Raw genomic sequence first — 12,644 nt, 5'->3', positions numbered from 1 at the left:
CATCCAAAGCTTATAATAAGTAACAAAGGAACTTTAACAACTTCAGTTATGACAAGATGGAGACAGAACATAAGTTAATATAGCCAAAACAAACAGCAAATCTGAATCCACAAAAGCGACTATAATTATTTTGAAAATTGTGGCATACCAAACAACTCTGCCACTGTCTACTACTGATTTCTCATATTAATTTCTAACTAACTAGATTTCAAGATTTTAGTTATACATGAACAGGGTCTAAACCGAAGCCAAATTGATAAAATCAGTAAGCGACACCAAAAAAAAAAAAAAAGGATGAGAGTACCCACTATCAACTCAACATGTGTATCGTTCTTAAGGTAAAGCATTGGGTATTTAGACAACACGACAAGGCAACCCCGTAGTGCAACAAATTTGCAACATTATGCAATTGCATCATTGAGGGTTGCCTAAAAAAGATGACATCTGACAAGCCCGTGGATATTGAGGTACCACAAGTGGTACTTCCTAATATTGTATTTGATGTAGTTGTTTGAATTCCTTCTGACATGCAATTGAAGAAGTTCTTGCTAATGGAAAACCGGGTCTTTGAATGTAGGGGTTGTTCTCATTTTACTTGACGTTTTAAATTAGCCCCTCTTGATCGCATTTCTCCCAAGATAATATATATATATAACAATCTGTCTTTTCTGAGTATCACCCAAATTAAAATATGTTCTTTCAATAGGCTCTTTTCCTAGTCAAAAATATAGTGAAATACAATCCCCTTCCATAATCTTTACATTCACTTCTTAAAATATCCTATACATGTAGGCAGAAACAAGGCAAGGGGTTAGATTTATCCCGATGAGAGCAAGAGTGACAAATACAATTTATAATGCCACAGCAACAGACATGGTATGCAAAATCATACGAAAAGAAAAGGGGGTATACATAATAACCATGACAGATGCATTGGATGAACATCAAGTGGTTGATATTATCTACGTTACACGGACTCGGGTGCGGGTATGGGATACGGGTGCGTATCTAAGGGTTGGACACTTTAAAATTAAAAATTAAGAATACGTGGATATGGATCCAAATGAGGATACGGGTACGGGAATACGTTAAATAGTTATTTTTAAATATATTTATTATATGAAGATGAGTTTAAAAAGTTTAAGGAATAACAAATTTTATTAAAAAAAAATAACAAATAAATAATAAATAAAAATTATAAACATTAATTTAGACTTAAAATAAATTATATTATATATGATAAAATAAATTATTTTAATTTTAGACATAAAAGTTATGTTATTTATGATATAATATATTATATAATATTTTTTTGAATAAATAATATTATATAATATGAATAATATTATATTAATATAGTTTATATTATATATTATATATAATTCAAATTATATTAAAAAGAAGAGACAAAGAGAGACTGATCAAAAAAGAAAAAAGAGACACAGAGAGAGAGAGAGTGACGAAGAGACGATCGAGATCGAGATCGAGATCAAAGGGGAAGATGAAGGAGCATAGTAGATCGACTTCGCAGATCGATCGATGCTCTGCAACCAAGTCAGATTGAAGTCGAAGGCCAGGTTCTCTCCTTGCTCTCTCCTCTTTCGATTCTTCTGCCGTATCCATTTCTAAGGAGCCGTATCCTGGCCGTATCCCGCACCTGTACCCGTGTCGTGTCGTGTCGTGTCCCACCTTCGAAATTCCAAAGAGTCCGTGTAACATAGGATATTATCCCTCCCAAGACCAGAACTTCATGTTTCAGAGAGGGAATCTATCAAATTTGATCAATCATTAATAAGTACTCCTAATGTGTAACAATTTATCCACAACTATCTAATTTCTTTAGGAAGATTGAAGAATTCCATGATATTGCAGAAAGAACGAAAGACTCAATTCCATTTGGGAAGGCTACCTAAAGTTAACTAAGCTTATTTAAGAAGATTGAATAGCTCTAAGACATCAAAAGAGCAAAACTTGGTTAAAAGGGAAATTTGAGAGGGGGAAAACGTCTCCATGATAAAGATATTCATAGTAGAAAAGAAATACATACATATATATATAAATATGAAATATGTTCTAACTCTCTCTCACGTACCACATTTGTCCTTTGAAATCAACGAAAGACCAGGCATGATTAGTAAGGAAGAAAAACACGAGAATATAGAACGGAATCAAACTACATTGAGAATTCAAAAAAAGTTGAAAAATGAAACCTAAGAAAACAAGTTGAAGATCAATGAGCAAGAACAAGAGCCACAGGCCACTGAAGGGGAGTTTACTGGGGGAGTTTACTGGAGAAACTCTAGCACAAACAAATCATCTGCTTTGATACCTTGAAGATTAACTAAATCATATTCTACTAGATAGGATACAACTTACCAAACAATTAGTTAGTATAGACATCAGAACTTGAGAGGGAGAATTATGAGCCGGATATGGGCCGAGTTAGAGGCCGAGCAAATTGGAGGCCCAATGGTGCGTTGGGCCGCGATAACTTTGGATTTGCCCGGAGTTGGGGCTGCTCAAAGATGGACCGAGCTACTTGGATCTGCGCAGGTGATAACCGTGCAACTTGCGTTGCTCGGTCAAAGGCACGCACCGTTAGCCCGGCCGAGAAGCTTGTGCCAGAAGCCCAGCTGGAAGGCCTTGGATTGACCGGTACGACCAATCTCAAGATCGGCTTCGCCGGAATGCTGCCGAGCATGGCTGGAAAGGATCTCAGTTGGAGCAATTGGGCATGAAACGCAGCATGGCCGTTGACAGCCGAGAAGATTCAGCCCGGCTGCCGAGCTCCCAGTAGAGTGGGCTGGCAGTCGGGTTAGGCGATGTTCAGCAAGATTTGTGCTGACAGATAGGATAGCAGAACCACGTGTCGAGAGATCACTAGGAGTAGATTTAGGGCGCAGAAGGTATATAAGCAAGTCTGCGCCCCCCATGCTGGACACACGAACATTTGGTAAGAGAAATACTTACACTCAACTTAGTTCTCTCTCTCTCTCTCTATCCCTGTGTGTGTGTCTGACTTGATCGTCGGAGGGGTTTTCCGGCCACACACCGTCGGGTAGCTCACTGCTGTTGTGCACGCAGGTGATCGAACAGAAACGGAGCTTGGAAGAAAGGAGTGCGGGCTTGCCTGAATATTTGCTCCCCGCACAGAACTAAATATAGAAATAATTTGAAGTGTAGAAGTAAATAAATAAAAGAAAGAATTCAAATTTCTTTGACCTCTCAATATAGCTTGATTTATTTCCATACTTTCTAGATTTCCTTCCTTAATAAGTGATTTTCGGTCCTTCAATGATAGTCCTCATTGACTCCCCATAATCTTTTTGTTCCCATCCTTGAAATGACCTTCTCCTAACAATGCTTAGTCTTTGTGCAATGATCATCATTGGCGATCCAAACTCAGTACACTTATGTCCACTTGAATAATTTCATTAGTATCCTCCAGTAATCGGAGAAAGGAGATAATGTTGCATGAGATGATGAGGAGTACGAGGGTTGGTGAGGTTGAAATCATTGGTGTCTTGAAATCACAGACAATCGATAAAGAAAGGAGATAATGTCACAACATCCACGTAACAAGGTGGGGGGTGACACGAGATGTAACTAAGGCTAAATGTTCAAACAAAGGCATGTTCTTGTTTTTTGGGGATTGGCCTAAAGTTACTTTTTCTCTTTTCCAGTGTTGGAAGTCATTCAGTCATTCCTAGTGATGAAGTCCTTGAGGTGAGATAGTGTTCGGTTAGGATTCAATAAAACCAGGGGCAGGGGGCTCATGAGGGGTTGTTGGATGTGGAGTTGAAGCAGGGTGTTATGTTTGAGGCTAATGAAGAAGGGGGTTCAGATGGGAATGAAGGCTGGGGTGGTATCTATACAGTGGGCACTATCGTAGTTGATTCCAACAAGGAAGAGAGTCAGCAAACTTCTAGGTTTTTGAGAAGTATAAATGAGCAGGATTGGGCTCTATATGATCCAAACTGGGACTTGGAAAATGTTTGTGATCCAATGGCAGTGTTGAGTCTGGTTGACAATGGAAGTATATAGACGACTTTATATTCATTTAATTCTGCAAAGTCTATATTATTGTCAACACAGCAACAGTGAGCAACATATATATATATTATGATATGTACATCAAGCAGCTCATAGACCACTAGAAAGGTTATCACTTGCTCTCAACTAGGCATCTTGACAACATTATATTAATAACAGCACGAACCAGACTCGAACAATTAGGTTGGACTGCAAACCACTACTTGCGGACGACCCAAAATTTACATGAATGGAATAACTTGAGTTGATGTGTACACTGGACACTTGGGAAATAGTACACAAAAACATGCCTCTAAAGCAGCAAATTAGTTTCATGCGTTGAGAAGTACTACTGAGACGAAATACAAACAACTTACAGATAATTCAGAAAGTTTAGAGCTCCACTTTGCTCAATGTTGAACATAAGAATACCTATATATTTTAAGGCAATCCAGTGTTTCCAATGATAGTAATACCATCAAGTAAAAATAAAAAATATTTGTTCGAGGGGATATTGATTTTGACCTTGCAGATATCCTTGGCAGCATCATTGGGACCAACATTCTAAAGTGTTGAGACTTGAGACAGGTTCTACGCATGTAATGAAAATCCAAGTGTTTTCTTATCATCAAACTATGATTAAATATTTGGTTGAACACATAGGAAAGCAAATAAAGTGCCCCAAATTGTACTGTGCACATTCTTTTGGATTTCTCTTTCACACACTTCCAACAATTCAAAAAAAGAAAATTCATGGGTCTCCCAAGATTTTCAAAATTTTATAATTGTTCTGCAATGCATAAAAGCTGTAGCATCACAAACAGAAAAGGCTAATGTGCAAGCACGAAGGGAAGAAAAAGTTGTACACCTTCTCCATATTCCATATTCTCAAATGTTGCAAAAGCGATTTCAGGTATTCCACAAGTAGCCTACCAAAAGAAGAGAAGACAATATGTTGTTAAAACTTAAAATAAAGAAAAGTTGAGAATTCCTTAGCAGATGCCAGATGCACTCCACAAAAGCTCTCGTGTACTATGCATAGTTGATATTGGCGCAACCTAATTCCTTCTGACAACTAGGAGATATTGTTGGACAGATTATTTTTAAATAGTATACATAGTTGATACTGGCGCAACCTCATATACATATATCTTTTTATTTTGACAAGAATAACGCAATATAAATAGCAAACTATCAGACTGTTGAGTTCAATGCACTACATATTTTGGAAGACATTAAAAACAAATTGAACAGAAAAATATGTAGTTTGTACAACACTAGAACATCATGAAATGGAAGGCCCAAAGCTCTACAAGAACTAAAGTTCGATCTGCAAGGTTGAAGTTGGTGTTGCCTTGAAATCGACATATTCTCAATTTTTCCCACTTCTTTCAATTCTTTTTTTTTTTTTCCTCATGACTTCTATTGATTGCATCAAATAGGGGGGGTGCCTGCGCATAGTTAGTTAAGTCATATATGTTAGAGACATTGATAGGAGTCATAATAAAAGTATTACATATGCCTCTATCTCCCATCTTCAGTGATCTATTTTCTCTTGAAGCTACTACATTTCTCAGCAGTGTTTGCCCATGGGCAAACCTATTATCAGAATCTCTAGGCCGTTGTATCATAGAAAGCATACCTTATATGCCTCAATTTGATTTGATCCACTGTGCCAGCAGATCACCATTTTCAATTCTATCAGTCAGTATATTAATTCCAAAGGAGTTAAATCTTTGATTAATATTAACCTTCAACACACCAACAATTTTTCCAGGAATATCTATAACTAATATTTTTTAAACTAGCCAGCGACTTGGAGTACCAACTGATTTGAAGAAAAAGTTAAATCAACAAGTGAATGAAGGCCAAAAAATAACTTTCCAGCACAAGCAATTGACTGCAACAGACTTACCTGCACACTAAGAAGACAATTGAAATGGAAAGTAGTTGCCATCCGCCCAGCCGCCTCCATTTCATAGGCGATGGTTAATGCATTCAAGTGATCCCCAACTCTACAGTCCTCCTCAATTAAAAGATCATAAAGTTCATTGGTAGCTCGCAGTCCACCCTCAGCACCCTTCAGGAACACTTTGTTGGCATCTTCCAGATGATTGCTTCTGATAAGTTCCTCTGGTTACAGCAAGAATACTGACTTAGATTAAATGACAAAAGTGCAAGAAAGAAATAAATCACATGCATCAAAAATAGATAAATCAAGGGAGGGGGTTGATGGAACACTGTACCAACGAGAACCAACCAAGCTTGGCGAATGTCAAAATGCAGCTTTTCCATTGCTGCAAGGATTTCTAAGCCTCTTGTAGCACAGCCTTTAGAACCAAACAAACGAATCAACGCAACAAATGTTTCATGGAGAGGACGAATGCCTTCACTCAACTCCCTTCTCAATGCATGCATCTGCATTTAGGCAACAATATATAATGAAGAATGTCTACCAAAAACAAACATATATATATATATATATATACATGTAGGTTTAGAGAAGAGAAAGAGATAGGGATTGAGTTAGACCTCATCCCCTTTTATATTGATAATAATAAGTAATTACAGGAGTGCCATAAGGCATAATTTATGGGTCAGCCCATTACATCAATCAAGAAAGTAAAATAAGAATAAAATGCAACTAATATTAAATATTATTCCCTATTCTAACACTCCCCCTCAAGCTGGTGCAAAAATATCTCTCATGCCCAGCTTGTTGAGAATGCCATGAAATGGTTTGCTCCCTAGTCCCTTGGTGAGAACATCCGCTAGTTGGTCCCCAGTTTTCACAAATGGAATACATATGGTACCATTAGTGAGTTTTTCCTTGATGAAGTGCCTATCAATCTCCACATGCTTAGTTCTATCATGTTGAACTGGATTATGAGCTATGATGATTACTGCCTTGTTGTCACAGTATAGTTTCATGGAGTCGATCCGATAGATCCCCAAATCACCTAACAATAATTTAATCCATAGCAACTCACACACACCCTGAACCATAGACCTGAATTTTGCCTCAACACTAGATCTAGCAACCGCATTTTGTTTCTTACTTCGCAATGTGACTAGGTTGCCACCAACAAATGTGCAATATCCGGAAGTTGATCGTCTGTCAGTGACTGATCCAGCCCAATCTGCATCAGTAAATGCCTCCACACTAAGATAGTCATGTTTTGAGAAATAGAGACCCTTCCCAAGAGAAGACTTCAGGCATCTCAGGATTCTCATAACTGCCTCTAAGTGGGAAGTTCTAGGAGCATGCATAAACTGGCTAACCATGCTACAGCAATGGCAATGTCTGGTCGTGAATGGGATAAGTATATGAGCTTGCCCACTAGTCATTGGTATCTGCCCTTGTCCACTGGTGCTCCCTCTTGATCCTCACTTAGTTTCTGGCCTGGTTCTAGAGGTGTATCGCATGGTCTACCTCCAAGCAGTCCAGTTTCTTTTAGCAAGTCAAGTACATACTTTCTCTGACATATGAAGATGTCATCCTTGCTCCTAGCAACTTCAATACCCAAGAAATACTTTAAACTACCCAAATCTTTGATTTCAAATTCCTTGGCTAAGTATTCCTTCAACCGAGGGATCTCCTCAACATCATCCCCTGTCAAAACAATATCATCAACATAAACAATAAGAGCTATAATCTTGCTTTGTAATGAGTGTTTCACAAACAAGGTGTGATCAGCTTGACTCTGCTTGAACCCATATTTCAGCATAACTTGAGCAAACCTTTCAAACCAAGCCCTAGGAGACTGCTTTAGTCCGTAAAGTGACTTTCGAAGCCTGCATACTTTTCCTTTGGACTTAGCATCCGTAAAACAAGGAAGAATATCTATATAGACCTCTTCTGCTAGGTCTCCATTAGGGAAGGCATTCTTGACATCAAACTGATGAAGTGGCCAATCCAAATTTACAGCAAGAGATAGTAAGATTCTCACAGAGTTCATCTTAGCAACCGGTGCAAACGTCACCTGGTAATCTACCCCATAAGTCTGAGTGAAGCCCTTAGCAACCAATCTTGCTTTGTACCGTTCTATAGAACTATCTGCTTTGTGTTTTACCGTGTACACCCACTTACACCTAACTGGATGTTTTCCTCTAGGTAACTCCACTAACTCCCAAGTGCCACTTTTGCTGAGAGCTCTCATCTCTTCCATCATGGCATGCTTCCATTTAGGAATAGAGAGAGCATCCTAAAAACTAGTAGGTAGACTCACAGAAGACACTTTAGATAGAAAGGCTTTATATGACAAAGATAGATTAGAATAAGAGACATGATTAGTAATAGGATGCTGAGTACATGACCTAACCCCCTTCCTATTAGCAATGGTGTTAAAATCCACCTACTCTCCACCTACTTCACCCACTTAAACCTACTCCACTAAACCAAACCCACTACACCACTACCACCTCACCTACTCCACTAAACCTAACCCACTACACCACTACCACCTCCACTTCACCTACTCCTTACCTACTACACACTCACCCTCTTCTATATATAGGAATCATGAATCATTGTAATATATATCAATATATCAATCAATAATAATACATACAATTTATTCTCTCTCTTTCTCTATACATTATTTCTTACATGGTATCAGAGCTGGTTTAAAACCTAGTATTTTCGCTTCCCCGGCGGGCGGCAACCTCACCTTAGCCGCCCGCCGGACCTCAACCTATTCCGCTGATAAAATCAACAAAGATTTGTGCAACTGTAGTCATGTGTGAGGCTGATGGAGAAGAATTCTTCACCTCATATGACGAGACAGTCTGGAACTGGAAACACTGCAACATTCTGCTCTGGAATTCTGCAGCAGCTAGATTATAGCTTGGTTGAGTGCCAAGCTTTGGTTCTTCCACCCACTCTTGAACTTGCCCAGCAAAGTGTGAAGGTTCATGCTTGTGTTGGAGGGACTAGTGTGCGCGAAGATCAGCGCATTCTCTCCAGTGGGGTTCATGTTGTTGTTGGTACTCCTGGTCGTGTGTTTGACATGTTGCGGAGACAATCACTTCGCCCTGTTTACATCAAAATGTTTGTCTTGGATGAAGCTGATGAAATGCTGTCACGAGGTTTTTAAAAATCAGATCTATGATATTTTCCAGTTGCTGCCACCCAAAATCCAGGTTGGGGTGTTCTCAGTTGCTGCCACCCAAAATCCAGGTTGGGGTGTTCTCTGCCACAATGCCACCAGAGGCTCTTGAAATCACCAGGAAATTCATGAATAAGCCTGGAAAGAGAAAAAGCTCATGCTAGGATTTGCGAAGTGATTCGCTGCAGGATTTTTGGCTTTGGATGAAACCCTTACCATACTCCACTCATTCTCTCCAACTGTTCTAACTTTTTATTTTTATTATTATTATTATTATAATCAATGCACTCATGTTCCCCACTAACAGTGTCCACTTTTGACCCAAACCATTTTCAATCCATCATTTCTCCTTCACCTTTTGCACCCCACTCACCGACTCTCTCTCCACTTTATCACATGGGTTTGTCCCTCTCTCTCCTCCATTTGATTTCAAAAATCACTTATTTTTATTTATTTTTTTCCAAGTCACTTTTCCTCTTTTTTAAATACCCCACTTTATTTTGAAACAATCGCACTGATGTTTTTCATATAATCCATCTATAAATATTTTTTATCTATTTTCTTTCTCCCTTGTTTTCTTTCATTTTATTTTTATTTTTTCAACAAAACACTCCCCAAAAAAAAAAAAAAAAAAAAAAAAACAACAACAACAACATCATTTTACAAACTTGTCATTTCTTCATGCCGGGGATCAACCCCGATCAGCATTTTACACCATAAAAAATAAAAAATAAAAAATAAAAAAAATAAAAATAAAAAAAACACAAAACAAAACAAAACACAACCAACACAAATCGGAACAGTGGGATTTTTCTTCTCGCCTATTCTGCCGGTCTTTTCTTCTTGCCGCCGTCTTGGGCGGCCCTTGCCGGTGTTGCCTCCGTGTTTCCCACTCCACTGGGCATGATCACTACTCCCTGCTCCTCCACTGCAGCATATGGCGGCCCTCCAAATCGGAACATAAAACTGGCCTTCCGCTTCAGCTCCTTGTTTTCCGCCTTTAGCACACTTATCTCTGCTCGCGCATCCTTATACATGCGTTGGAGCAGAGCCAGTTGGGCGTTTAACTGCTGCACCTCATTTGTCCTACTCTGCAGCCGGTTCGACAAATTTGTAACCGCAGTCATGGTTTCCACACATGACTTCAAGGTATACTGATTGGCCTCCACATCCGACTGCACCGCCATTTTTTGCTCCACCGACCGCATCGGAAAGTTCAACGGAGCAAAACCAGAGGTGTTTGGTTGAGGTTCACGGGCCACCGCACCTGTTATCTCTCCTGTTGACTCGTTGAGGTCGGGAAAGAGAGTGAGCAGACCACGGGAAGATGAGGCCATGTTCTGGGTAGCTGAACGGGAAGAAGAGGCCATGTTTTTTGGGTTGCTGAGTGTTTCCGAGAAGGGTTGGATACAGAGTATTTACAGATTGTTTCAGAATGACAAGTTCAGAGGTTTCAGTCTGGTTTGGTTTCCTCCGCCTCCGCATTGGTTTATATTGACACTGACGACGCGGCCGACACGCCGCTCTGTCGCTCACGTGCCTCGCCGCGTCTCCGGCTCACCTTTTGATGGCTCGACGCTTTCTGTCGGGCACGACTTTTGATGAAGTAGGCGCGCCTTTTGAGGGCGCAACTTTTGATAGCACGCCTTTTCATGGCACATCGTTTGATAAAGTGGGCACGCCTTTTGATGGCACGCCTTTTGAAAAATTGGGCACACCTTTTGAGGGTGCAACTTTTACAAGGGTCCGACAAGACTCTGTAAACTGTCCCGACATTGATTCCAGTTAGCTCCTTTATGGGTCCGACAAGACTCTGTAAACTGTCCCGACATAGATTCCGGTTAGTTTCTACAAGGGTCCGACAAGACTCTGTAAACTGTCCCGACATTGATTCCGGTTAGCTCCTTTATGGGTCCGACAAGACTCTGTAAACTGTCCCGACATTGATTCCGGTTAGTTTCTACAAGGGTCCAACAAGACTCCGTAAACTGTCACAACTGTCACAACATTGTCTGCTACAACGGTCCGACATGACCCCATAAACTGTCTTCTACATCGGTCTGACACCGCCATCCAGTGTCCTCTACACCGTTATGACACCACCATACAGTGTCCTCTACATGGTTATGACACCCCCATACAGTGTCCTCTACAACGTTATGACACCACCATCCAGTGTCGACACCAATGGTCTGACACGACCATACAGTGTCTCTTATCCTCTTTTATTTTTATGTATTTTCTTGTTTTGTTACTCTCTCCAAACTCAAGTTGGTTAGTTCCTATCCCCCTTGAGTTTGCGGAGGGCTGTTAAAATCCACCTACTCTCCACCTACTTCACCCACTTAAACCTACTCCACTAAACCAAACCCACTACACCACTACCACCTCACCTACTCCACTAAACCTAACCCACTACACCACTACCACCTCCACTTCACCTACTCCTTACCTACTACACACTCACCCTCTTCTATATATAGGAATCATGAATCATTGTAATATATATCAATATATCAATCAATAATAATACATACAATTTATTCTCTCTCTTTCTCTATACATTATTTCTTACAAATGGGAACATCAAGATCTGAAAAATCAGGAATAGAAGTACTAGAATCAGAATTACCTGGACTCTCAGGAGAGGGGGTTGACTTTGGACACTCATCCGGAGAAGAAGTTGGCAGTAGAGACGGGAAAGTAGGCTCTTGCATCCAGGTGACTTGTTGTCTGTCCTTGTCCCTGATATAAACTTTGTATGGATCCGTTTCCCTACCACCTGCTGGAAGTGGAACAGGAATCTCTTCACACCAAAGCTCCCCCTAAAGGGAGGACTGTGATACCGGAGAGGTCGGAAAATAAGGTTGAGACTCAAAGAAAATGACATCCATTGAGACAAACCATTTGCAAGTGGGAGGATGATAACACTTATAACCCTTTTCGGTGGCAGAATAACCCAAGAAGACACACTTAAGAGACCGAGGATCTAATTTACCACGCGTGGGTGAATGATTATGGACAAAGCAAACACAGCCAAAGGTCTTAAGAGAAAAAGAGAACCCAGAAGAGATAGACCCGAACAAAACTTGGAGAGGTGTTTGTTTGTGAAGAACCTGTGTAGGAAGACGATTAATCAAATAAGCGGCAGTGAGAACCGCTTCCCCCCAATAGAATCAAGGAACCCTCATCTCAAAGGATAGACAACGGGCGACATCAACGAGATGGCGATTTTTGTGTTCTGCAACACCATTTTGTTGAGGGGTATTAGTGCACGAAGTCTGGTAAATAATGCCATGAGTGGAAAAGTACGTGGCAAGACCAGAGTTAATATATTCCCCCCATTATCAAAACGTAGAATTTTGACAAACGCCCCAAACTGAGTACAAACCATTTTATGGAAGTTTTGAAACACAGAAAAAACCTTACTTTTATCTTTCATCAAATAGACCCAAGTGGCCCTGGAACAATCATCTATGAAGGTAACAAACCATTTGTGACCGG

General features: G+C 40.1%; 1 protein-coding gene and 1 pseudogene across 2 annotated transcripts in view; one reads left to right on the top strand and one right to left on the bottom strand.

The window, feature by feature from the left end:
- PTAC3 (plastid transcriptionally active 3) overlaps positions 1-12,644 on the bottom strand; it is a 50,962-nt gene that overhangs the window by 24,175 nt on the left and 14,143 nt on the right. For both annotated transcript variants that reach the window (XM_082883408.1, XM_028230393.2), the window contains 3 exons: positions 6,279-6,450; positions 5,948-6,165; positions 4,901-4,961 (listed from right to left, as the gene is read on the bottom strand). In XM_082883408.1, coding sequence (XP_082739534.1) covers positions 4,901-4,961; positions 5,948-6,165; positions 6,279-6,450 — 451 coding nt within the window. The remainder of the gene's footprint in view (positions 1-4,900; positions 4,962-5,947; positions 6,166-6,278; positions 6,451-12,644) is intronic.
- LOC145797441 (cytochrome f pseudogene) lies at positions 438-4,044 on the top strand (annotated as a pseudogene).

The sequence above is a fragment of the Camellia sinensis genome, chromosome 8, assembly GCF_055761805.1.
Source record: "Camellia sinensis isolate YWXY chromosome 8, ASM5576180v1, whole genome shotgun sequence".
Lineage (NCBI taxonomy): Eukaryota > Viridiplantae > Streptophyta > Magnoliopsida > Ericales > Theaceae > Camellia > Camellia sinensis.
This window is presented reverse-complemented; position numbering and strand designations above follow the sequence as displayed.